This window comes from Cucurbita maxima, unplaced genomic scaffold (assembly GCF_002738345.1).
Source record: "Cucurbita maxima cultivar Rimu unplaced genomic scaffold, Cmax_1.0 Cma_Scf00009, whole genome shotgun sequence".
Taxonomy (NCBI): domain Eukaryota; kingdom Viridiplantae; phylum Streptophyta; class Magnoliopsida; order Cucurbitales; family Cucurbitaceae; genus Cucurbita; species Cucurbita maxima.
The window spans coordinates 4,499,101-4,526,457 of record NW_019272025.1 but is presented as its reverse complement, the minus strand read 5'-3'; the positions used below and the strand labels follow the sequence as shown (position 1 = coordinate 4,526,457).

The window sequence follows — 27,357 nt, the reverse complement described above, 5'->3', positions numbered from 1 at the left end:
ACTCCATCAGAATTGGGTTTAAAGTTGCACAAGGACATTGACGGGCGAGAGGTTGATAATAGGTATTTCAAACAAATTGTGGGAAGTTTGATGTACCTAACTTCAACAAGACCAGACATCATGTATGCGGTTAGTATGATAAGTCGTTACATGGAGCATCCAACGGAAAAACATCTCAATGCAGCAAGAATGATACTTCGTTATGTGAGAGGAACCTCTGATTTGGGGGTATTCTACAAAAAAGGAGATGATCCGAAGATAGTTGGCTATACAGATAGCGACTATGCAGGTGATATAGACGATCGTAAAAGTACTTCAGGAAGTATTTTCTTGATGAGTTCAGGAGCTATTTGCTGGTCTTCAAAGAAGCAACCTATTGTAACACTCTCAACGACAGAAGCAGAATTTATGGCAGCAGCAGCATGCTCGTGCCAAGCAATTTGGTTAAGAAAAATGCTTGAAATTCTTAATCAGAAGCAACCCAGTACGACGGTTATATATTGTGATAATATGTCAACTATTAAGTTGTCTAAAAATCCTGTGTTGCATGGAAGGAGCAAGCACATCGATGTTCGATTTCATTTCTTGCGTGATTTGTGTAAAGAAGGCATTATTGAACTCAACTTTTGCCGAAGTGATGAACAAATCGCAGACCTATTCACAAAGCCCTTGAAACAACCATTGTTCGAGAAGCTCAGAAGAAAGATGGGGATATGCAGAATCCAAGATGTATATCAAGAAGATGAAATGAAGTCCTAAACTGATTTCGCAGAATTCAGTTTAAGGGAGGGTGTTGAAACTAATAATAGCTAATAATAGAATAGAATTTGAATTGGTTTCAAATTCAAATTCATTCACAAAAATCTCAACCGACTACGGAATCACCCTAGAAAATCTCAACCCACTCTGGAATCCCCTATAAAAGGACCTCCCTCCCCATCATTCAAATCACTCCTCCTCTCAATCTCACTTTAGTTTTCTGTTGTCACCAACATTGGGGAGTAGGATACCATGTCGCCAAGGCTCATTGGGATGAAATATCGTACCAGATCACCAAAATAAATCTGTACAAGGTATGCAGAATAGAATTTGAATTGGTTTCAAATTCAAATTCATTCACAAAAATCTCAACCGACTACGGAATCACCCTAGAAAATCTCAACCCACTCTGGAATCCCCTATAAAAGGACCTCCCTCCCCATCATTCAAATCACTCCTCCTCTCAATCTCACTTTAGTTTTCTGTTGTCACCAACATTGGGGAGTAGGATACCATGTCGCCAAGGCTCATTGGGATGAAATATCGTACCAGATCACCAAAATAAATCTGTACAAGGTATGTCTTCATCTGGTTTCTTTTCTTAGATCAATGTATGTGGCGGTTCATTTGAGATCATTCCTTCTCTATAATCTGCACAAAGTTTGAAACAAATGGTTTTCAGTTTCTCCAAGTGCTTACCATTTCTTATGTGCATTCAAGTAAACACAACGGTTTTGTTTACTTTAATCGTTTACGAAGATTTGTAGAATTTTAGACTCCGGAGGCGTTTGACATTTTTCCTATGACAATTGATAATCAAATTAGATCTGTTTTCTTTCAATGCTCTCTGATTCAGGATTTGAGTTCTTTTTACTTTCGATTGTTTTATACAGAGTGGCACGCATGGCAAGGCATGGGGCGTTGCTCATAAAGATGGTTAGTGATTCTATATCGCCAAATTTGTTCCTCAATCGTTATTAGAATTTCATTTTGCTGGAATTTTGTTCCAATAATTATATAGAAGAATGAGCAACAATTGGATCTCTTGTATGTTCAAACCTAGGCCAAGTTCTATAATTTGGGACCATGACATCAAAGAGCTAATGCCTTATAGTTGATTTAGATGATGAATGTTGGAAAATTATTCAATATTCACTATTTACTAATCTTTGATTTTGGTGTATAGGATTATGTTTCGTGACAATTTAAGTCTCGTTTGATAAGATTTTGTCTTTAGTTTTCTGATTTTGAAGTTCATGTTTGTTTCCTCCCAATTTTCATTTTATAGTTCTCACCTTTCTTAAGCAACCACTTTAAGTTCTTAGTCAAATTCTAAGAACAAAAAAGAAAAAGAAGTTTTTGGAAGCTACATTTTTAGCTTTCTAATCTCGGCTTAGTTTTTAAAATAACGGTAGAAAGAAGATAACAATAGGTGCAAGTAGTGTTTATAAACATACTGTGTTCTACAATAAATAGTCCGTAAGTTTTCAAGTTTTGAATTTTAAAGCATGAGACGTCCTAAAAGTTTATGTGAGATCCCACATTGGTTAGAGAGGGGAACGAAACATTCCTTATGGGTGTGGAAACCTCTCCTTAACAAACGCGTCTTAAAACCATGAGGCTACCAGTGATACGTAACGGGCCCAAACAGACAATATCTACTAGTGGTGGACTTGTGCCGTTACAGCTTAAGTTGTAGTTAGGTCGAGAAAGTTAGCTCTTGAGATTCATCCCTTTTGAACTCTCTACCGAGGCGACTCTGGACTCGGTTGGCAACCGTTATTGTATTGCTTACAAATGATAGTTAAAATTTAAGTTTCTAGGACTTATCTTCCTGTTTGTTATTGTTGCTTGTTGCAAACTACTTCCATCAATGACGGAGGTTGAAACGAATGTATTTTCCAGGTACGCCTATCGCAGAAGCTCCGAAGAAGATCAGTGGCGTTCACAAGCGCTGTTGGAAGTATATTGCTAGCTTACCGAGTTCGGGAGACAGCGACCCATCAGCTGAAGTTCAAACTTCATGACTGCGATTACAGTCCTTAAAAAATATAGTCAGGTTTCCTAACTTCATTATATGAGGGGCATTCTGTGCTTTACTTGCGATCCGGGATGAAATGAAAGATCAATCGTCCCGAACTTTGTGTAAGTTCGAACTCGATTCTCAGATACTTGTAGATTTTATTGTTGAATCGAGGTTTAAGAATCTGGTTGATATTTGTGAATCAGTGTTTTTGTCCTACTGCTGTGAGATGAATACAATAATGTTTCCTTTTTTAAACATGGAAAGTGTTGAAGAGTTCATTTGGGAAGAATTAAAAAAAAAAAAAAAAAATCAAAATTTTCAAGAATTATAATCATTTTCTTTGATGTATTGCTGTGTTCATTAAAATGTAACTTTGCAAGAAAAACTTAATTGGTTTCAATGACGTCTTTTTAATAGGTTTAAGAGGATTGGGAAGTACGACATGTGCTGGGCAAGCAACTAGTTTTTGTCTTAAGGTCATCTCGAACAGGTTATCGGAAATGACCAAAGAACAAAAAAAAGTCAAAAATAGATGCTGCATAAAATGTTCATCGTTGCCTGTCTAAAATTTGTGCGGCCCGATTTAAAAACTTGGGTGGAGATTCTATCTTAGTCAAAGTTAATGTGAACTAGTTGAAATAGGTTCGAGTTGGTGAGCTAGGTCTTAAATCATCCATTTAAAAGCTCTAGTTACCAATTTTCAGACAGTATTTAAGACCAAAATGGTGGCAAAAATCAGTTTTCTTTGTAGCCAATCTCAGACTTATATCATTAAATTCATGAAGCAAGGAAGGAATATAACAAGAGATTTGACATCTGGAGAAGAACAGAATCAACAGATAGCTTTGTTGGGCAATGAAAATATAAATTTGCACCAACATCATCTCACAAGTTCAATAATCATACCCTTTTGGTGTTACAGAAACTTAAACAGAAAAGAAATATTTAAAAATAATAATGTTAAATTAAAGAGAAATACCTATACAGATTCAAGTTCTTTCTTTTTTGAATTCCAGGGTCGTTCCATCTCTCAGAGTTTCTTGTGCATCATTTTCCATTCCAAGGATGAAAAGGGCGGCAGCTTGAAGATACAAGGCAGTTGGCCAGTCTGGTGACACTGCTTGGGCTTGCATAGCATCTCCTAGAGCTTCCTGAGGCATGTCACTCATCAAGTAACACAAACTACGTCTAGCAAAAACTGTTGGTGATACCATGGTTCCTCCATCTATAAACTGCACATTCAAAAGAAGATTGTTTCAACTAACAACGTCGATGCCAGAAGTCCGATTATCAAAACATGTCGGTTTGTCTCTTTTATGGTATTATAATCAATTTTCTCCACTACAGAATGAAAGGTGCCAAGAAATTGGATCAGAGTATTTCATCTTTAAAAGTTTATCACATACTTGCGTGTAGCAATCGATGGCATTTACGAAGTCTTTAGCTCGAAATGCCGAGTCCCCACGCTTCTTAGAATTGAGTGTCTCCTGTATTTGGCTTGTCCACATTTGGAAAGAAAGCTGAAAGACAAAGCAAACTCTTTACTGATGAGCAATGAATTAGACCAACTTTTAAAAGGTACTTTCAGTTATATAAACTGAGGGGGAATTATGCCACTGAAAATTAGATGGGATCAACACGTAATGAACTTAGTTAATAAGCAGTTAGTGCACCTAGTTTCACGACCCTTTAGAATGAATTAAGAAACATGGACAAATAGCTAGCCGCATTTTACTGGCATGGTCAAGAAAAATGATAAACAGGTTCAGCCTAATTTCACGTCCCTTAAAATGAACAAAGAACTCCTAATAAGAATCTCCATAGTCTCTGATCTTAGAAAATTAAATTTAAAGATGAATTTTCCAACCTCATTTGCAACTCCCTCATCATCCTTGTATCCAGCCTTCTCCAAAAATTCATGTATTGCAGTAAGATCCGTTCTTGAGCAAGCCTCCCCAAAAGGTGATAATGAAATTTGCTTGGAGGAAGCATTCCCATGCGAAATTCCCATAAGAACGTAAGAAGGAACCTGACATAAACCAGTGGATAGAACTGTATGAATTTGGACGATTCTCTTTTTTTTCTTTTTTTGCATTGTTGCCAACCGGCTTCATAGAATATAATTGGCCTATGGCCTTAGCTGCGTACTGTAGCAAACATAGCATCTTTTACAGACTATACTAACTAACCCAACTGTTATGGATAGCTAATACCAGGATATTAAAACAAACGTATGGTCGTACTGTACCTCGGTTTCTTTCTGAAGAGCAGTGAGAGCAATTACAAGAGACTTGACATTTGGCCTCTCACGAAGTTCATACTGTAAACATCTTGAAGCCAACCTCACTAGTTCAGTCCCCTCATCATTAGAGAGATGACCTTCTAAACACGAGTCCATCAGCATCGGAAAATTTTTGGCACGTATCAGATCCAGTGCCTGAGAGAAGTGAACTTGATTAAAATTCAACATGAAGTTTCCAAAATTCAGAATGCAAAAGCTGTAATAATAAAGCCCAGTGCAGTGTTCCTTAAAATGCTGATAATTAGTCAGAGCCACAACCAAGTTACTGAAGCTAAATTTCTGGAGTAAATTCTTTGGTTGTATTTCAGGATAAAGTCAAATCAAACTTCCACAAGAGAGAAACTTCTGAAGGAGGAAACAGTTTACATGGCTAGGGGGAATATGTTTGCCACTGAGAAGATCAAGCAATAGAGTGCCAAAGCTGTAAACAACACTTTCTGGCGTTATCCTCCCTGTCAAATGGAAATTCTACAATTAGCATAGTGCAGAACGAACAGATGTGGCCATGCTGGTTATATATATACTCATGAAGCATTTTTTTTAACAATGGCGTTGCTTGTCATTTGCTGGACTAATCCTCTGTACTATATCTAGAGCCGTTACGTAATGTCATAGAAACCAATAACTTTTAGGAATTTTACCAACGAATCTCTACAATGGCCTAAACACGCCGTATCTAATCTTTAAATGTTCAATACCTGTCCTCATATATTCTGGAGGGGTGAAAGCCAGGTTGGTACTATAGCTCTTTCCATCTCTACTGTTCTTCATAAGGCCAAAACAGGATAGCCTGGGATTACCATCCTGCTTGGCAGAGCTAATTATTACTGAGTACACGAAATATATCCAAACGAGAAAAATATAGAACTATAGAAACATGGTGGATGCATATATGTACCTGATCGAAGAGAACTCTATAAGCATTAAGGTCATGGTACAATGCGCGTCCCTTACTACTGCAGTACTCCAAAGCTTGTGCTAGATATAATGCCACTCGGAGTCTCATTGCCCACTGCATGGGCTGCGTTTCCCCTACAGAAAATCAACCCTATAAGTATTCAAATTAAATGACTAGAACGGCACGTGAACCTAAGACTAATGGATCTTAAAATGTGCTTCCCCCCATATCTGACAATGAAAAACCAAAACCGAATCAATTACCATATATACGAAGTGTTTGTAAGCAAAATTTCATTTCATCACCTAGTTTCTGGAGAAAAAAAAAAAGAAGAAAAACAGGGCAATCTAGTTTCTATAAGGTCATTAATATAGAAAATTAACTAAAAGCGTACTCTTACATGCTTGCTTTTCAACCACCATCAAGGATGCTATTAATTATATATTCTACTTCGAGATATATAAAGTATAACAGACAAACCAAAAAGAAAAGGCGAAATCCATGTAAAGAAGTTTCAGCATCATAAATGTTAATTTAAGCTAGAAAATTTACAATGAAAAAGGTGCCTGGAAAGAGTTTCATTGGGCATGAACTCAGCCACTAGCAATCTCTCATTGCCCTCGCAGCAGCATCCAATCAAATTCGCCAGCCGCTGATTCCTTAGCTGCCCCACAGCTCTAGCTTCATCCTGAAAAGCAAAAACACTACTAACAATCACCTTAAACGTTCTTGCTCAGAAAAAAATATGCATACTCACACAGTTCATTAACATTGAGACAATGCATAACAAAAAATAAACACAAAGCTCAAATCAGAGTAAATCACGGACTAGGAATTGGCGAGAATCAGGCCAAGCCGACTTGTTGAAGCGCTTCACAGCAATCACTCGGTCATCGTCAAGTTTTCCCCTATAAACAACATTGGGCGCTTTCTCTCCATGCTCAGAAACAATGTTCTCCGAAGAAAATCCCGAAGTAGCAGCTCTTAACTGATCAAAACTGTACTCGCAGAATCCAGGCAATGCGTCCTCATTATCTGCATTCACAACACAAATCTAATTCCAACAACTACAAATAAAAAAAAAAAACATAAACAAATCAAAACCACAGAGTAAAACTCACCGGCGCAGGACAAATCGTTGAGATTAGATTCGATCTGAGAAGGCCAAAAACAGAGTCCAAATCTGGAGCAACGAGCTCCCATTGCAATAAACCAAAAGTCAGATAGAAAAAACAACCTGTTCGTGAACCTTCCACCACCAAAATCACAACACAACTTCCTCCCGTAAACACACGCAAACTGAAGAAAAAAGTAACGGAGAAAAGGCGAGCTGCAGCAAGTAAGGAAGAAGTAGAGTTGGTGTGCGTTGGTTAGGGAATCGAGAAAGTAGAGCGTAACAAGAAGAAGGAAAAGGATTGACGCTTTTGTTTCTCCGATCCAAAGCCTCTGTTACCTTCTTCACTTTCTTACAACCTCATCATTTCGCTTCCTCTCACTGCTTCTCTCTCCTCTCAATCTTCTGCTTCAATTTCTCTCTCTTGTTCTTCAGTGTCTACTACTGTGACTCGAAGCTGCGAGTTTAGTCGCGTAAGATGCACCTCAAACCGTTCATGTCAGCGCGTGGAGTAATGTTTTTTTTTTTTTTTTTCATTTTTTCTTTTCATTTAGTTGAACGTTAAATTATGAAAAATACTTAATTTTACCGCTCATTACCATTTTTTTTATATAAATATTTTAAAATTTTGGATGAAAATTATGGTCACTTCATCTTGATTCAACTTGCAATAAATAATCCATGACCTAACCTATAGTCTTATCTAAATTCTATTGAACTTTATGAGATTTATATTTCCTATTTAATTTAATTTTAAAAGTGTTTGATATTTTTTTTTTTTATTACAAATGGAGGGTATTATTATGTTTATTTTTAAAAAGTTTTTATGTATATATATATTCTTACACTTTTTTAATTAAAGATGACAATAAAAAATTTAAATATCCTTATTATATCGGTCCAACCAATCAATTCAAATATTGTCCAATCTGAAATATTTTAACAAATTTTGTCAACGAACCAAGCTTATATCAAGTCTGGGTCAAGCTTAGGTCAATTTTAAGAGTCACTATTTGTGAAGTTAAAAACCATGAAGCTGAAGGTGATACATAATGGATCAAAACGAACAATATCTACTAGCGGCAAGCTTTAAATGGTTACAAATAGTAACAGAGTCAGGCATCGAACGATGTGCCAACGAGTATGTTGGCACTCAAGGGGAGTGGAGAGGGAAACGAAACATTGTAAGGGTGTGGAAAACCTCTAGCTAAAAGACGTGCTTTAAAACTATAAGGCTGACAACGATATGTATCGGGCTAATATATGCTAGCGGTAGGCTTAGGTTGTTACACTACTATACCATTCGATATCCTATGACATTTAATAATTAACGAAACCACGATATTGGCAAACATGTCTCCGAAGTAGAAATAAGATTCAATTTCTTTGGAGAATCAAAGGCAGATTCAGTTGTGGCCAAAGCCAACAGTAACGTAAAAAATAAGAACTGTTCCCTGCAAAAGAAAGAACATCTGGAATTAATCATTATCACAAAGAGAAGACACATAAAATTTGACTGATTTATTGAAGGCTCCTGCAGTAGCAGCATTTGGGCTCTATGCCTATGCGTTTGCTATCATTGGCTGCAACAACAAGCACAAGGGAAAGGGGGGAAATGATGAAGCCCACTTACCAACATTATACACACCAAAAAGGGGCTTGAATTCCGAGCTAAGATTAGCTTATTAGCTGAGCTGCTTCCTTGTTCCACGTTTTCTGTCAAAGCTGTAAAAATTAGTCAGCATAGGAAACAGTCTATCAAGTACAACAATTTCACAAGTTAGAGATCAGATGAATACCTGTGTGCCTTTTCTTTTTCTCTTTTTTCTTGCTCGTGATAACAACGTATATGCAAGAATAGACATTTAGGAGAAGAGAGGGAGCCATAATTATATTCTATGGTTATTAGATAATCCATGTCTAATGGTTATCACGAGATAGTCAAGATGAGTAGCTTTTCCGTTCATTGGGTTCATATGATCCAAGTTTCTAAAACTTACGAACCTACAAATATATCACAAACTCTCAAACTCACAAACTAAATGCATGTTACCTTGTGTAAACGAGTTTATATAACTCGGTTCCCCCCACAAATTATGTGAGATCTCACATTTGTTGGAGAGGAGAACGAAACATTTTTTTATAAAGGTGTGGAACCTTTCTAGCAAATATGTTTTAAAAACCTTGAAGGAAAGTCCGAAAGAGAACGTCCAAAGAGGACAATATCTGCCAACGGTGAGTTTAGGTGGTTACAAATGGTATCAAAGCCAGATATCGACCAATGGAGGACGCTGAGCCCCGAAGGGGGTGGACACTGGGCGGTGTGCCAGCGAGGACGCTGGGTCCCGAAGAGGGTGGATTGCGAGATCTAACATCGATTGGAGAGGAGAACAAAACATTTTTTATAAGGGTGTGGAAACCTCTGTCTAGTAGACGAATTTTAAAAATCTTGAGGGAAAGCCCTAAACAAAAAGTCCAAAGAGAATAATATTAGCTAGGGGTTAGACTGTTACACTTCAAATAAGAGGTAAACAAATTCAAACTTCAATGCTACAAAACACAAATATAGATATATTAGAATTGTAAGTCAAACTACGTCCTGATCCCTTAAGAGCATGACAGAAGAAAGATTTGGAACTGGTACTGGAAGAAACCCAAGAATAGTAATGTGATGTAACTGGTGGGTTATGCAAATTTTCACCTTCAAAATTCAATGAAAAGGGAATGTGCCTAAAAAAGAAGCTAAAATGCAGGACGATCAGAGAGTAAAACTCAAGTGGGGCATCTCAGACAAGAAAGACCATTAAACAGAGCATCATCGTGGGCCTATGCCAGACCTAGCTGCCTAAAGGAGGCCACATGACACATGCAGCCTCCTCCATTCGCTATTTAAAATATAGGGAAAAAATTGACGACTCCATACAAAGATTAGGGACGAAAAAGATGAATATCAAAAGTTCTGTAGTTCTTTATTTGATAACATAATACATCACACTCTCAGTCTCACCCACACATTTTCATCTAATTTTGTTTGAGATAAGGACGGAACGTGGTGTGTGGTAATGAACATGATGAAGAGAACATTGGGTGATGATAGTAACATATTTTGAAAGGAAGCATGCCATAACTTGAAAAGGAAATGAGCATAAAATAATTGAGAACTTGTCATGTATAAGGATAGCTAAATGGTAAGATCTTTTATCATCCAAAGAAACTTAGGTTCACAAGTTACCGAACCTTCGAGTCATTGTCATCGTCAAATTAACTCGATTGGCCTAAAGGACGTTCTGGAAAGGTTTGTCCAACAAGCAGTTGAGAACAAGTTTTGCAAGCCAAAAGCTTAAATTTTATCCTAGATGAAAATGAACAAGTTTTGCAAGCCAAAAGCTTAAATTTTATCCTAGATGAAAATGTGTTGCAACAAAACCATGGAAATCATTAATCTTGGTTTCTTCATGTTAACCAAAGAATCTAGATCCTTAGCTATTGTTCTCGATTAACGATCCATTAGGAGTGAAAGAATCATCGTATACCCCAAAAGATAGATTATTACAAGTCATACTTGACATTCTAGTATCTACTTCAAAAGAGACTATAAAAAACTACCAATAGGTGGTAAGTGTCGAGTTATTGATGTAAGGTGGATTAAAAAACAGGGAAAAAAAAGGAATTAAAGTATGCAATGAGGTAGCAAGAACTTTACACATTCCACTCATGGATATACACACTTAGATGGATATTGATTGCTTCCCTTAAAGGTACATACTATATGTTTCCTCTATTGTCAACAAAAAGAAAAAATTAAAAGCTACGAAGACCTTAGAATCTACGTATAGATTGACCACTAATGAACAGAGATCTAAAAAGAAAAGGTTCTTCAGGTTCTGGATCTATCTGTGAAGCCCGATCAACAATAGTAAAATGAGATTGCCGGGCCTGGAAATGTATACCTGATATCATTTACACGTCTATGGAAGTTCAGATTTCCAGCTAGACCCTTCCAAAAGGAGAAAGTGGCGGACAAGTTATGTGTTCTGCAGGATCCTCTCTTTCAGCAAGATTAGGAGTCCACAATCCATCATTGTGCATTAACTTTGATTCTCCAGAGGTCTTTCCTTCAAATAAGATACTTGATTCTGAAAGTTCGCATGAGTTCTTACAGTCTATCATTGCCAGACAAATGGAGAACGCTTGCAGAAGTGACAAAGAAGAATCGAACTCAACTGAGTATATCATATCTTTGAAAGTAGCCAGATTCAAAACGCAATGGCTTTCGGGTACTCCATCCTGCAAGTGACCAAAGAGTCAAAAAGATCAAACTAAATACAATGCAATGACCATAATAACAAGCTTTCGAATTAGATTGGAGAAAACAAACATTCATACCTGAGGGAAAAGCTTAAACTGATCTGTTATTGGAGACGGTTGCGATGAACTCGATTTCTCGATTATTTGATTCTGATTGGTAAAAACCCTGAGTTTACAACCTAAATCCCAGCCCCCACAGTCGCATGATCCACCAGAATTCCATCGCTCTATTAGTGATGACGGTCCACCTTTACTCGGGAGGCTATGGATACCACTTGGGAGTAAAACTGTGGTAGTGATAAAGGGCTCACTGCCCTTGGAACGAGGAGAACATTCTCTAGATTCACCCTTAGTCAAGTTGTTGTAAGCATGTATTTTAACTTCATCGGTAGCAGTGCCTTCCTTGATCTTTAGGGGAAATTTAACAATTATAGCAGCTAGCTCTTCATTTGGTAGGAAATCTGAGGTCTGCTGATCTGCCTGTCTCAAATCCACAGAAAACAGGACAAACTCTCTGGTAGAAGGCACATCTGGTCTGGTAAACTGGGAAATCGCGGAATAAGAAGCGTTCATTTGTGCAACGACATTGGAGACATAATCATGACCTTTCCCCTTGCTACCTTGATTTATCCAGCTTCCAGTCTTTCTTTTAACTTCTTGAACAATGAAGAAGGTAAAAATATGGCTAACTGTCCCTTTTCTGGAGCTCTTCACCGTAGCTGCAAGAATGTTGGAGACATTGTCAACTGCAAAAGTAAACAAAGGCAACCCATTCTTAAATGCAACTTGCAGAAGGGCATGAACTACAGAAGGTCCGTGCTTCTTGTCGAGAGATGAATCGCTGACACTGATTTTCCTGCATCTGCTCATGTCTAACTTATGTTTCCTTGGTTGTATTGTTGACGATTCTGATTGTCGATTATATGTTTTATCAGGCGTGTGATGCAAATCTTTCTCTACGGGCTCTACAGCATGATGATATACTGCAGCCTTTGGCTTTAGTAAAGGATCCAGCAACCTTCTGAGAGGGCTGGAACTAGCTCTGCCTGTGTTGCTGGGCCTATCATTCCTCAACTCATTCAAACAAGCTGAAGGCATCGCATTCTCAGATCCAGATTGGACAGATACGCATGCTGAATCTTGATCACTGTCGCATGAATTCCCCACGGAACTTGAACTTTTACGTCTCCTACCCATGCCAATGTTTAATCGACTAAAGGGTGAAGAGCTTCTGGATTTGTTAACAGAAACTGTGCTTGCTTTCAGATCCAATCCAATAGACGCCAACTTGACCATTGAATTTAAAGGTGCAACAACTGATGTTTTTGCTTCTGATATTCTAGCTTGAGATGGACTATGTCCTGCTCCAGCTGACCTGGATACAGTGCGAGAATTACTGGATGCATTTATAAGACAATTTTGCTTCAGCAGAATCTGATCTCCATCAGCTTCACAAGGTGTATTGCTCGAGTTTGGGATATCAGAGTTGAGCTCTGCAGAAAAACTCACTATAGACCTCTTCATTGAGCTTTTCTGACTTGCTTCTTTGGTCCTTTGACTTAATAAGAGAGTGGAATCTGAAAGCTCACAGACATATGTATCATTCTTTTTCACTAAGTTGCTGGGCAAAGGGACAATTGCTTCATGTTTTTCCAGCACATCATGCCCATCTGCAGAATCTATTTGTGCACGAGACTTATCTACTCGATTAAGCTCCCCATATTGAGAAGATGCAACCTCGTAATTCAGCACACCTGGCAGAGTTTTATATTCTTGGAGAACTTCAGTCTCTGGACCTGTTCTCTCTGTCTGCTCAATCTTTACTTCCCGATTTGTTTTACATGAATGCTGGTTTCTCTTTATGGGCTTGCTTTGGATATTTAACGTGTCAAGATCTTGACATTTTTCATCACTTTCTCCGAAGGATTTAACAAATTGAGAATGAGGAGAAGCTAACAGGTGAGAATGGAGTGAAGGCCGATGTAATCTTTGACGAGGAGAGATGTGATATTTACCAAAATGGGGAGACGAGCTATCAGATGAATAGGATGAAGATCCATTACTTCTGACTGGTGGATTCCAGCTTCTTCTGGTTGATATTTGTTTGTGGCCATACTGCCATTTTTCTAGACGCCCCCAATCAAGAACCCCCACACTAAGAACTTTCTCCGGGAGACGATCACCACGTTCTAGATAGCAAGGTAAATTCGACATGTATCTCACAATTTCATCCTTCTTGGTTATCTTTCCTGAAATTTCATCCTTCTGATGATTTCTGAAAGTCTTATGAGGATTATCACGGACCTCACCATATGTAAAGCTATGTCTTTCTTTTCTAAACTTCTCATGCAGCTTTAAACTTTCGCTAGTATGGCACAATGAAACTTGCCCAGAGGTACCCAAGGATCGTTGATCATCCGAATATCTGTCAGTTTCTAACCGTTCCATGAGACCATATAGGTTCAGTAAAGTCCAGTTGTATTTGCAATGCTCTTACTTGCTTTGGATATAACTCATTACAAGGAAATATTCCAAGCCTTCAATATTAGATGAAAATAGATAATAAGAATACTGCACATGATCATTGACAATACATAATTCCAAATAAAGTATTAAAAGTAGTTTCTGGAATGGAATTCGCATAGATATACCAAAAGTGTTATAGAATAGCACAACAAACTAGCGCCCGTTTGCTATGTTTTATCTAAGAAACCCATTTTCAAAAACCATGGTATAATCTGGACTAGAGTAGAACCTAAAGAAACTTCCTATCCTTCCAGAACGTAAAAACGAAATTAGACGCAAGAGAACAGCTGACACTATATGGACAAAGACAGACCAGAAAACCGAAATGAAAGCGAACAATTCTGTGGTCCATTCAAACACATTTCGAGGCTTAAAGATAAGATGATAAGCTGACCAGTCTCGGTCGCTTACGGCGATGTTGCCATAACTAACAGAAGGAACAAAGGTCCCCGGCTACCAAAAAGGCAGAGCAGATACTCAGTTTATCAATAGCTCTTCACATGAATGATTGGAGAAAAAACAGAAAATTACTGAAAATAACAAATTCGAAGCATATTCCCCTCTTTTCTTTCCTCATCTCCCCGAAGCTCCAACTACTAAGAAGAATGTAAACATTTCAGAAATTACGAATTAAACTCCAGACCTCTCTCCAAATGCTATTGAATATCAACAAAAATCAAATGCAAAAGGAATAGGCCAAACCTTCAACTCGCAGCAGGAAAAATCTCTTCAAGATCGAACCAAAAAACTCATGCATAACTACACACCAAACCAAATCTCACAACCTGAAAACGCCATTGAAGTAACCAAAACCAGGTCGTAGACGAAGAAAAGCGTGTCGGTGCTCGTTACTCCAGCCTTTCCACGCCTCGATAAACCAAAGCAGTAGCTCTTAGAGTGCGAAACTTCGGAGTTGATGAAAGAATCTCCCGAGGATCCCAATGTCTCGATTTTGCTTTTCAGCTACAACTCGGAGGAAAATCAGAGAGAATATTCGCAAAAAAAGTTTCTGAACGCACAACACTCCAGAACCAGAAGATTCATTTCATCAAGAGAGACGAAGCAGAGAGAGAGAGAGCAGGTTTTGGCTTCGATTTCTAGACTGGCGACTGGCTAGAACTGGCTTGGTGGTGAGGTAATTATACACTGTGACAGCGAAATGAAAGAGGAGCTTGCATCGTTTTATCTGACGGCTCCAAAGAAAATGACGTCGTTTCGTAAGGCCTGCACAGCCTCGGGTTATGGTTCTGGGTCCCACTTTCTCCGTTTTTTCATTTACCCGCTTTCCCATAAATTCCCTCTTTTTTTTTTCTTTTTCTTTTTTTCATTTTTTAAAAAAATCCACAATCAATAGATACAAATAACCATATAGATTAGGTATTTATTATCATTTTAAAGTCAATATTTAGAGTTTAAGGATTATGTTTTTAAAAAAATTATAATTTTAAATCCATAATTATATCTCTAATGATTAGTATATTTTTTTCTTAAATTCAAAATTTAAAATCCTCGTATTTTAGTTGTATTGTCGTAGTGTTTAAACATTTTTAATAATTAAGAAGGATTTTCATTAACATTTATTTAATTTTATGAATTAAAATACGATATTTAAGGGAAAAAAACAATGTTAGATTCTTTTTATTTATATATATATATAATTGGATTGGCAAAAAGGGAAACAATATAAAAATCTAACTTCAAGAAAACATGTAAGTTCCTTTTTCTTTTGCTTTATTTATTTATTTATTTTTCAAAAAAAAAATTAATGATGGTGTAAAATCATTAATAAATGACGATCGGATTTTTTTAACTTTTACAACTGCTTTTCATCGGCGGGGCCCACCAGAAGTGAAAAGTTTTTAGCTAAATCGATCTGTGATTATTTTTTATCATGGCACGTGGCATCTATCAGGTGGCTGACGCGGTCTCTCTTTGACCGATCTATTGTAAGAAGTTACACACCGTATAACTTCCTCCTTCTGGAACATGCCTTCTACTTTCGAATTATTTCAAATATATACTAATTTCAAAAGAATTTAGATTTAAAATCTCGATTTTTTTGTTTGAATTATGATATTTTGAAAACAGAAAATTAATTAAAAAAATTTGAATTATATTTTGGAAAAAGAAAAGAATAATAATAATAATATCATTTTATTTTCGTTTTTTTTTTCCAAATATATTAGATTTTTAAATAAAAACTAAAATAATGTAATTTTAATCTGTAAATAGAAGAATATGAGTATTTTTATCAATTTTATATTTTATAGCTACTGAGAGGTCTTAAGATAGGATGACTAAGACAAGCTTAATTGAAAGTCGCTGTCTACATCAACAAGGTATACCTTCATTTTCAGTGGTTCGATCAAGCATGTTTTATTTGAAATAATTCTACGTTAGGTGATCTCCTTAGAATTTTTCTATGATGCACGTGAATGTGAATAAAACATGTTGAAACGACGTGACTATGTCTAGGAGATGCAGGAAAATGTCAAAGCTATCAGGTGCCGAATTTGAACTCCAAATTTTGGGCATGGGTCGTTATACTCTTCCCATATTTATAAATTTGTCAAGTTAACTTTATAGGGAGTAATTAATATAGCCTTTAGAAGCATTAAATATTTGGAGTTTGTAGATTATAATAATGTTTTAAATAGTGAGAAATTTGAATGCAAGCTATGGTATAGGTTGAGAAATTCAAGGCAACCCACTCGTTTATGTTGACCACTACTATACAATTATATGTATATTATGTCCAATTATTGCTAATGGTCCTTATAGCATTTAATAATAATGTCACACATTATTTTTTATATAGTTTTGGTCCTATTATTATATTCTAGCATCAATAATTCTTATAATAAATAATAGTTTTGAACAAAAATTACTTATTTGGTAGAATTTAATTAAAGTTATAATAAATATGTTATAAAGTTTATAAATATGAAGAATGTTATGCATAACCATATGAATATTTGAATTTAAATAATAGGTATAGGTCGAGAAATTCAAGCATCCACTCTCCTTTGTTTGATCACGGCATTAAGACCTAAATGTCTAGCTCTATGGAGAGGTTCTGCACCATTAAAAAATTGTAGAATTTATCTGTTTTATTTCAAAATATTTCGTCTCGCTTGTCACCGGTCGATTCTATAATGAGTTTCACTGAAATAAATGGTTGAATAGGGGTTGTATACAGGTTGGATTGGGAAAAATTTCGGGATGGTTGAGTTGGTAACTTGAATGAGCCGAATAAAATTTACAACCCAACTTAACCTAATCAAACTTACTTATCCACGGTATGTTATTAATATCCAAACTTTCGTGAAACTCAGATATCGAACCTTCACAGTTACAATGCATCACTGCCAAATGCTAGCTTTTCATAACAACCTTAAAAGTATGGTAGGGTTGAGCTAGGTTGTGAGCCTTATGCATGAGCTGGTTGAGTTGATCACGTAGATTCAACGAAAAGAGACTTTTGATCAAAAAGTATACTCCTAACCTAAATTCATGGAAACCCTAATTCTACCAAAGACTCTTAAAGCCCAAAATTTAGACTCTAGATTCTCAATACTCAACAACGGTCGAGGCTGTTGACATAAACATATATCAGTGATAATTATCATGAACTCTTTTATTTTAAGTAAAAAATCGAACCTTCTCGATGTAAATTGGTTAAACGATTAAAAATAGATTTTCAAATTTTAACTCTGAAGTCTCACATCAGTTGTAGAGGATAGCGAAACATTCCTTTATAATAGAATGAAACCCTCCATCTAGTATATGTGTTTTAAAATCGGGAGGGAAGCCCATAAGGGAAAATTAAAAAAAGACAATATCAGCTAATAATGAGGTTTGATCTGCTACAAATAGTATCGACCATGGTTTAAAATCTAAGTCAGACACTAGGCAGTGTGCAAGCAAGAACACTAGCCACATTTTAAAACTTAGGTAAAGCTCGGTAATATCTGCTTCTAGCCGGTACGATGAAAGCAAAATTATATATTTTGAATTTGGATAATTTAACAAAAAAATAAATAAAAAATAAAAGTGATCTCAAATAAAAAGAAAATTGGTGTGAGTTGGCATAAAGCTGAAACAGCATGATAACCTTGTAGATCCCATGCACCAACCAATCCTATGTTTATGATTAAACCAAATGTCGAACCCACTGCTATAATTGCCATATCTTTTATTTTTCCAAATTTAATTATTCTTATATTATATGATATCATTTCCATAACATGCCTTTATTTTTTAATTTTTTTTATTATATGTTATCATTATAAACGCTACAACGTTTTAATCACAATAATAAAGTTTCGATCCAACTTATATATGGTTTACATTATTAACACGATCAAATAAATACCATAGTATATAAAAATTGATAACTTATTTTGATTAATTATTAAGTTTTAATGAAGAATTTACTTTATTTGTATAATCATATCTATAAATTTAAGTTAAAAACGGCAATTCAATTATTATTCTTTTAAAAGTCAATTTAAGTTTCGTTTATATAATTATTATATTTTGTTTGTTTTTCATATTTTTTTAACAAAAAAAAAAAAAAAATAAATAAAAAAAATTGATTTAGTTTTGAAAATAAATTAAAAAAAAAAACATATGGGTGTAAATAATGTTTTTAAGTTTAAGTTACAAAAATAAAAAATTAAAATTAATAATTTGAAATTCATCCCATTTTTATAATTAATGCTTAGGCTTAAATTACAATTTTAACCTTTAAAATTTTAAATTTTAAAAGTATACATATAAACACAAAAAAATAAAAATAAAAGAATATAACCAAAATTTATAATGCAAATATCACTTTATTATAAGCTCTTAAAGCATTCAGGTTGTCCTTAAAAACGGATACATTTCTTTTTCAAGTGATGGAATGATTTAACGAATTGTAGCATTTAGACACTAAACTTTGGGATCCACGTGGCGGGATATCATTCGCTAATTGACCGGTCATTTTCCCTTGTTGCAAATCCCATAGTTAGTTGTCTACACCTACCAAAAATAATTTTGAAGTTTTATATTTTTCAATATAATTTTTATTTAAAAATTATAAATTTATTTTATAACAAATCTATATATTTCATGACCAAATATATATTATTTTATCAATATAATTTTTTGATAATTCAAATTTTAATAATATAATATAATTACAATTAACGGTCTGGTTTTTAATTTAAATATTATAATCAAAGTCTCAAAATTAATTAAAAAATATTGAAAATATATTTGGTTTCTTTACATATAAAAATAAAAAAGGGTTTTTTTTAATGAAAAGAAAAAAGGTTTTTTTTAGCTACCCGACACGACAGCCCATCCCGCACTTCCTTGTTTAACGCTCTTCCTTTTTTTAATTGGAAAACATGTTTTTTTATTTATTAAAAAGTAAAAGTAAGTTATCTATAATTCTTTAAAATAATTTTAAATATTAAAACATTGGGTCTGCTTTTGTGAGTGGAAGCTAAAAATACATTGTTGGGCCGTATGTTTTGGGCCGGCCCACTAAATCATTTACTCTCACAATCCTTAAACTTATAAATGAAAAATAAAAGTTTAATAAAAATTAGTCAAATTATAATTTTAGATTAAATTCACTATAATTTCAGTTTATTTAAAAAATTAATCAAGACCTAATTTGCAAATTAAATATTTGTGATTAATTCATAACATAAAAAACCAATAAAATTTAGCTAAAATATTAGTAAATAATTTAAATANTTACGGATTAAATTGAAAATTTTTTTTTTTTTTTTTTTTTTTTTTTTTTTTTTTTTTTTTTTTTTTTTTTTTTTTTTGTCTTTAATTTAATAGAATTATTGGTAACCAGACAGCGCGTGAATTGAATATAAAATTCAAAACGACGTCGCTTCAACGTCGACGCCCACGGCCCACAGAGCCTCTGCCAGCCCAAATTCGCTGGCTGCCCTAAGCGCTAAATCTCAACTCCCCTCCACCCACGAGAACACAAAGATTCCGCCAGCCCCGCAGCACGTCGTCGTTTCCAACCTATTTTTTAATCTCCAATAATAATAAGTGAAAAATTAGTATTTTAATTATTTTTTTTACTACAAATAAATTATTTTTTTACCATAAAAAACGTGAAGTACAAAGAATTTTAATCTCTTCCCCGGAGTTAATTATTTTTTTACTACAAATAAATTATTTTTTTACATGTTATTTAATTTTTAATTCAATTTCATAATTAATTATTGGTTAATTTTGTAAAACGTCCGTCTCACGTAATTTGAATGACTTACTAAACATTTTTAAAACTTAAATTTAATGAAAATTATATAATTAATTCATAAATTTTTAGTTATTGGTCTGATAAATCCACTTAGATATTAAATATTTCAGCTTAAAAATTTTATTAAGTAATTTTAAAAAATACGAAAATAAAAGAATTTCCGTATTTATTAAATTTATTTATTTATTTTCTTCACCACCTTTTTGGCTCGCTCTCGCCACAGACCACAACTCCATCAAATCTTCCCTGTTCTGCCTGAAACTTCCCTCCTTAATTCTCTCTGCTTTCTTCCTTCGATTCTTCTGTCGCAGTCTTCGTAGTCGAACTTATTTCCTACAGACCAATCCAATCTGAAGTTATCTCCATTTCTTCGCCAACAGGTTTGAGTTCTTCGTTCCCATTTTGGGGATTCCATTGCTTCTTCAAGTTTTCGTTTCAGCTACTGTAGATGATTGCGATTCTTTCGGGTTTGGATTGTCAATTGCTGAATTTTTTACTTTTGGATCAGGCTTGTTCGATAAATTTGAGGCGGAGACGGCTATGGCTCATAAGGTGGACCACGAGTATGACTATCTGTTCAAGATTGTTCTGATCGGGGATTCTGGCGTCGGGAAGTCCAACATTCTTTCTAGATTTACCAGAAATGAGTTCTGCTTGGAGTCCAAATCCACCATTGGTGTTGAGTTCTCGACCAGGACTCTCCAGGTAGAAGCTCAATCGTTTGAACTCTCAGAGATTTTTTCCTTTCATTTTGCGTGTTTTTTAATTATCATTTTTTCAATTTACTGATCGAGCGCATGAGTTTCCTTTTGTGCTCGACGAACTTCAAAAATTTAGGTTCGGATGATTTCTAACTTGTAGCTTCCGCCTTGGTTTCTACTTCCAATCGTTAAAGTGCAGTGGCTTCATTGTATGTAGGGTTTGAGTAAAGCTCGAGGTAGCTGTTTTATTGCTTGAGGCTACAAACATTTAGAATTGAATGAATAAGTGCTGGATTTATGGAAAATAAGTAATATGTTGCTCATCTAACAAGCAAACCATCTGAATTTTTAGCTGTGTCCATGGAAGACTGTGAGACAATGAAACCATGTGTGCTCAATTATTCTAAAATATGGTTGTGGGCAGTTGTGGAGCAGTAGGAAATTGGCAGAATTATTTTTCCCGAATTTATAGTATTCCACTAATTTTGCAAGTGTTCATGCTCTTAAAATTTAGAGTGTTTTCAATAATGGCAAGTATTATTGAAGGATTGTTCTCTTTAACTGATTCAAATGTAGATAAAACCATGAGTTTCTTGGGAAAAGTTGGGTATGCTGTCAACATTGAACATAGCTCAACAATAATTGACATATGCTTCTTTCTTTGAAATTGGATTTTCAAATTCTCATACCCCATGTTTATTATACTAAAAGATAGAGAAGTTAGGGTATGCTCATCCTATAATGGCCAAACCAATAGATATTTGCTTAGGGATAGCCATTTTTCTTGTGAAAGGCTATGAGTTAATGGAGCAAAGATTCTGAAATTTTTGAACATGCTGGAGGTGGGAGATAGAGATCTCTGTAATAGCTAAAGTCCACCACTAGGAGATATTGTCTGGTTTGGACCGTTACGTATCGCCGTCAGTCTCACGGTTTTAAAACGTGTCTACTGGGGAAAGGTTTCCACACCTTTATAAGGAATGCTTCGTTCCCCTCTCACCGATGCGGGATCTCAGTCTCAAACTAAAGCTAAAGTCCACCACTAGTAGATATTGTCCGTTTTGGACCATTACGTATCGCCGTCAGCCTTACAGTTCTAAAACGTGCCTACTAGGGAGAGGTTTCCACACCCTTATAAGGAATGCTTCGTTCCCCTCCAACTGATGCGGGATCTCAGTCTCAAACCAAAGTTATCCAGTATTCAAGCATTCTGAATCCAGTCCCACCTTTTCTTGTTTGTCCTACACCCAAAATTCTGTTATAAGAAAGGAAGGCCAGTGAGATGGAGGGTTGCCCTCATTGACGATATCACTGAATTGGGCAAATATTATTCAGCCTGATGCATTTTCCATTTCAGAGTTCTATACTCTTAGTAGTTGAAATGTTAGCCATCTCATTTTAGCCAATATTATTGACATACAGGTAGAAGGGAAGACAGTCAAGGCACAGATCTGGGACACAGCAGGTCAGGAGCGATACCGAGCGATTACGAGTGCTTATTATAGGGGAGCCGTTGGCGCTCTCCTAGTCTACGATCTGACAAAGAGACCGACGTTCGAGAATGTACAAAGATGGCTACGGGAGCTGAGGGATCATGCAGACTCTAACATCGTGATTGTGATGATTGGAAACAAATCTGACCTTAGTCATCTTAGATCTGTCTCAGAGGATGATGGGCAGAGCATGGCAGAGAAAGAAGGCCTCTCCTTCATCGAGACATCAGCCTTGGATGCCACTAATATCGACAAGGCATTCCAAACTATCTTGACAGAGATCTACCATATCATCAGCAAAAAGGCATTGGCAGCCAAGGAAGCAGCGGCTGCTAGTGTCACCCGTCCCAGTCAAGGAACCACCATCGACGTTTCCGATACTACCGGGGACTCGGACAGAAAGGGTTGCTGTTCTTCTTGAGCAGATTCAGAAAGACAGAACTGATAACTTGCATCAAAGGTTTCTCTTACCCCTCTATTTCATAATTGATCTGTTGTTAGTTATTTTCAACAGTTTCCAAATTTCTTCCTTAATTCCTTTACTAACCCATTCATATAACAATTCCCTTTAGGAATTTGATTTGTATTTGTTCTTCATCTGCAACTTTTGTTCAGAAATTCTTACGTTTGTTGGCTTAGCAATTAAACAGATATGAGACAGTTGGGATTACTGAGTTCTATATGTTTGTGACTGGCTGCCTTTTTTTTTTTTTTTTTTAATAATTAAACANTTTTTTTTTTTTTTTTTTAGCAATTAAACAGATATGATCCTTCAAAATTTGTGGAGGAAATAAGTGAAAAGCAAAAGGTAACTATAATTTTACAAAGGGTAGTTCCCGTCATTTAATTTTTTAAGTCTCTATTTGAACTTTCAATTTCACGAATAATAAATTCATTAATTTGAAAAATATTGGATATATTGGTAATTTATTAGTGATTTTCATTGGACACTTGTTATGGCTCACATATTTATTAAAACAATAAAAATAAAAATGAGGATATTGTGTTATTATGTAAATTTTTTAACTGAAAAATTAAAGAGATAAAACAAAAGACAAATTTATTAAATGCAGATCATTATTAATTAAGTTAAAGAGGACAAATGTTGCAAAATTGGGAATTATTAATTAAGTTAAAGAAGTAAATTATCCTTTAATTATTGATCTAAAAGAATAGTAATTAGTAATTAACCATATTATATTCGAATATAATTTTTATTGGGATCCAAGAAAAAAGAGGAAGAAAATGAGAAAAAATGATTGTCTGAGCCCGGGTTCGAACCGGGGACCTCTAGTGTGTGAGACTAGCGTGATAACCAACTACACCACCCAGACCTTATTGATGATGAGACTCGTTCAGTTAATATAATAAAAAAAATAGAGAGCGTTTTCTCGTTCATTTCTCGCAATTCGTCAGGACGCTCACCACGCATCTCTAGGTCGACGAACGCTAAGAACTTTTTGCTTGTTCGTATTCTTGCGCCCCATAATGCCTTCAGTGTGTTTGTGAAATTCGGCAAAAGAGAGCGGCCGAGAGATTGAGAAAAGCTTCTTCCGGACCAGATCTGACCGCAGCCTCCAAATCAAATGGTTTGTTATTGTTGATTCGTATGGAATTAATGTTGCGTGGTTGTGGATGTAATTTGGTTTCATTGGAACAGAAACTTCTGGCGTTAGAAAATCAGAGAGCGGAAGTCGATTCTCAGAGGTAGGATCATGTTTTTTTTTTCCCGCCACGCCGAACCTTCCGCTTGCTTGATGTTTTGGAGTTAGAAACTTCTTTTGTATTATTAACTTTGTCGGTCATGTTCTTGTATCTTGAAATTCTGGTACTGATTCTTAGATTTCATCTTCAACAGTTTCTTATGTATTTTTACTTAGTTGTTTTGATAAAATTCATCTATAGTTGGGAAAATGCGGCATGAATGATTAATGGCCAATTGTTGCAATTGCTGTCCGATTTCATACAATAGAGAATTTGTATAATAAACAGGAGTCTTCAGAATTTGATATTTCAGTTTGATTTCAACATTACCTAAATGTTTTAGGAGACGAACACTGTACCATGGTTAAAGCTCTCAAGGATGTAGCCATGGAGAAAGATGCAGCAATTGTTGCCCAAGTATATGCAGTCTAGATGTTCTTTTATTATTTTTCCCCTTTCCCTTCATTTTGCTCCTCCTAGCATTACTGATGATGTGATAAATTAGCACAGGACCTGTTGCAGCGGCTGCAACATCGCAGATATTGTCCTCTTTAGGATATGTTGCAACCCAAGCGCATCGCTACCATATATGATCCTCTTTGTGCTTTTCCTTTCGGGCTTCCGCTCAAGGTATTTAAAATGCGTATCCGGTGGAAAGGTTTCTACACTCTTATAAGAAATGTTTAATTCCGTTCTCCAATCGACATATAAGGAACGTTTCGTTCCTCTCTCCAACCAATGTGGGTCGCTGGCAACTGCCCGGTGTCTGACTCTATACCATTTGTAATAACTCAAGCCCCATCGCTAGCAGATATTATTCTCTTTGGGCTTTCCCTTTTAGCTTTCCCTCAACTTTTTTTAAAACTATCTACTAGGAAAAGTTTTCACACATTTACAAAGAATGTTTAGTTCCTTTCTCCAATTGGAGGTGTCATATAGAGATGTGGCAGCTAACACCTAGACTCCTCCATTAACAGCTGAACTTCTCTCCTTCAAGGTTAGTCTCTTGCTTAGGAGGCATTTCTCTGCACATATATGATGAAGTCTCAATGAAGTTGGAAGTCCTTTCAGGAAGTTGAATATTTAGCCGTATGTTAGTTTAAGTGATTATTGATTATGTCGAACTTGTTATTTCTTCTATAGGAACTTTCAGCTTTAATCTGTTACCTTGCTTTCTTTAGCTTCATACTTCTAAGTAATTCATTATACTAATGATTTGATCTTCCTATAATTTTGTTCAAGCGCCAACTTGCAAAAGAACAGAACAGAGCAGAATCGCTATCAGCAGAAGCATTGGAGCTGTCAACGCAACTCCAGCAGACTACACAGGCATATAACGGGCTTACACGCCTGTAAGATCCTCAATCTCTTTCTCTCGTACAGAGTATGGCTATAACAGCCCAAGCCCACCTCTAGTAGATGTTATTCGCTTTAGTTCGTTACGTATCGCCATCCGCCTCACAGTTTTAAAACTTGTGAGTTACCCTTATAAGGAATGTTTGTTCCCCTCTCCAACCAATGTGGGATCTCGCAATCTACTGCCTTTTGGGGCCTAGCGTCCTCACTGACACACCAATCAGTGATTGGCTCTGATACCATTTGTTACAGACCAAACCCACCGATATTGTCTGTTTTAGCCCGTTATGTATCGCCGTCAGTCTCATGGTTTAAAACTCATCTGCTCGAGAGAGGTTTCCACACCTTTATAAGAAATGTTTCGTTACTCTCTCCAACCGACGTGGGATCTCACAGCTAAAGTACGTTCATATTTCTTTTTCTTTTTTCATTGAATTCAGTAGATCATTCTTTTAATGTTTCAGACGGTTCTATTCCAAGGATTTATTGCCTTTAATTCTAATTGAATCTTTAAGATCTAGTAAATGAACACTAGATAGATTTGATAGGAGACACAATCAACTTTTCTATTGGATCATGGCTGGATCAAATTATTGTAGATTCAATATTCAATATTCAATATTATTTTTCTTTTGAAATATGCTTACTACGTTCTCTAAGTTACAAAAATGGATCAGAAACTCACCTCTTTTTTCCCTGTTTTTTTTTTTAGCTGTAGTGTTAGGGTTTAGGGTTTAGGGTTACTGTGATGTCCCACATTGATTGGGGAGGAGAACAAACCGCCATTTATAAGAATGTGGAAACCTTCTGCTAGGAGAACAAACCATCATTTATAAGGGTGTGGAAACTTTTCCCTAGCAGACGCGTTTTAAAGCCTTGAGGGGAAATCCAAAGAGAACAATATCTGCTAGCGGTGGATCTGGGCCGTTACAATTACACTCGTTTCAAGCTCTCAATCATCAAAATATGAGGACAAATCACAAAAGTTATTCTCAGAGCTATTATTGTGTCCCTTAAGCTAGCTGGATTGCACCAATTGGAAAATTTCCCCTACAAACAACTTCAGAGTAAAGAAGGGAAAAGGAAAGGGATGTTTACATATTTATTGACACTTATTTACAAAGCTTTCTACAGGTTGGATAAAGGAACTCATGAGGAAGACATAAGCAGGGAAGGAAGCTCAACAATGGAGTCCTCAAAGATCTGTTTCTGTATTCCTCGCCATAAGAACAGCCACAAAGTTGATGGAGGATCGGAGAAATCTTCCAAATCAAAGCCTTCTCGCCGCAAATCTGGTGCCAAAGAAGGTAAGCATTCCTCTAGTAGTGATAGTAATGGAAATGGAAACGGAAACACAGGTGATGCAAGTGCAGCAGGCAGCGCCGCCGCTGTGGCTGCCATTGCGGTCACGGCGGTGACCATGGATGCTGTTGATGATGATGATGGTGGCAGCACTCATGTCCACGGCGGTGAGGGAGGTGGCGGAGGCGGTGGAGATTAGGGAATTGGAGGAGGATCGGAGTGTTTATTTATTATTGTTCTCTGTTCTTGGTGATATCCTTCTGCTGGTTCCTTGCTGAGTTTTTATCCTTTGTTTGAATTACAGTATATGACCATCTGGGTCTTAGTTGCTTCTGTTATATATACATATACATATACATATACATATATATATATATATATATATATATAGAAAACTTTGTAACATGTTGAAATTGTGGCTGTTTTCGGCTGTCTTCTTGTCCTCTGTTCTGAACTTTCTATTTAGCTCATTGGTTCATAAGGAACTCAAGTTGTCATTTTTGTTTATGGATAATATATAATGTCAAGTGAGATCTTACGTATTTGTTTATGGATAATATAAAATGTCATATGAGATCTTACCTCGGT

At 35.9% G+C, this 27,357-nt stretch overlaps 4 protein-coding genes, 1 long non-coding RNA gene and 1 other non-coding gene across 9 annotated transcripts in view; 3 read left to right on the top strand and 3 right to left on the bottom strand.

The window, feature by feature from the left end:
• The window catches only part of LOC111484025, a 7,487-nt gene extending 4,424 nt beyond the window's left edge, over positions 1-3,063 (top strand). Inside the window, exons 4-5 of the mRNA XM_023130441.1 lie at positions 1,653-1,695; positions 2,665-3,063. Of these exons, the coding sequence (XP_022986209.1) occupies positions 1,653-1,695; positions 2,665-2,786 (165 nt within the window). The 3' untranslated portion in view covers positions 2,787-3,063. The remainder of the gene's footprint in view (positions 1-1,652; positions 1,696-2,664) is intronic.
• Positions 3,064-3,529: 466 nt separating this feature from the next.
• Positions 3,530-7,561, bottom strand: LOC111484472 (probable serine/threonine-protein kinase BSK3). 2 transcript variants are annotated; one of them, XM_023131092.1, is made up of 11 exons: positions 7,439-7,561; positions 7,107-7,284; positions 6,815-7,020; positions 6,538-6,673; positions 5,986-6,119; positions 5,786-5,891; positions 5,454-5,539; positions 5,034-5,222; positions 4,653-4,814; positions 4,192-4,305; positions 3,530-4,017 (listed from the first exon to the last, which is right to left on the bottom strand). In XM_023131092.1, exons 2-11 carry the CDS (start codon positions 7,186-7,188, stop codon positions 3,775-3,777), a joined length of 1,458 nt encoding a protein of 485 aa, XP_022986860.1. In that variant the 5' UTR covers positions 7,189-7,284; positions 7,439-7,561; the 3' UTR covers positions 3,530-3,774. The 2 variants fall into 2 exon arrangements, with proteins under 2 accessions (XP_022986860.1, XP_022986861.1); XM_023131093.1 differs by having other exon boundaries at positions 7,107-7,264.
• A 3,208-nt stretch (positions 7,562-10,769) lies between these two features.
• Positions 10,770-15,124, bottom strand: LOC111484425. Its single transcript, XM_023131000.1, has 3 exons — positions 14,636-15,124; positions 11,486-13,944; positions 10,770-11,386 (listed from the first exon to the last, which is right to left on the bottom strand). The coding sequence occupies exons 2-3, from the start codon at positions 13,853-13,855 to the stop codon at positions 11,090-11,092; spliced, it is 2,667 nt and encodes an 888-aa protein (XP_022986768.1). The 5' UTR covers positions 13,856-13,944; positions 14,636-15,124; the 3' UTR covers positions 10,770-11,089.
• Positions 15,125-20,420: 5,296 nt separating this feature from the next.
• On the top strand, positions 20,421-23,085 carry LOC111484527 (ras-related protein Rab11C-like). Its single transcript, XM_023131169.1, has 3 exons — positions 20,421-20,593; positions 20,722-20,918; positions 22,337-23,085. Exons 2-3 carry the CDS (start codon positions 20,754-20,756, stop codon positions 22,826-22,828), a joined length of 657 nt encoding a protein of 218 aa, XP_022986937.1. The 5' UTR covers positions 20,421-20,593; positions 20,722-20,753; the 3' UTR covers positions 22,829-23,085.
• A 582-nt stretch (positions 23,086-23,667) lies between these two features.
• Positions 23,668-23,741, bottom strand: TRNAV-CAC. The gene has a single exon. It is a non-coding gene; the product is annotated as a tRNA-Val (tRNA).
• Positions 23,742-23,829: 88 nt separating this feature from the next.
• Positions 23,830-25,644, top strand: LOC111484552. Of its 3 annotated transcripts, none has more exons than XR_002718509.1 (4): positions 23,830-23,996; positions 24,068-24,114; positions 24,455-25,463; positions 25,605-25,644. It is a non-coding gene; the product is annotated as an uncharacterized LOC111484552 (long non-coding RNA). The 3 variants fall into 3 exon arrangements; XR_002718510.1 differs by lacking the exon at positions 25,605-25,644 and having other exon boundaries at positions 24,455-25,108; positions 25,354-25,591; XR_002718508.1 differs by lacking the exon at positions 25,605-25,644 and having other exon boundaries at positions 24,455-25,591.
• The last annotated feature ends 1,713 nt before the right edge of the window (positions 25,645-27,357 follow it).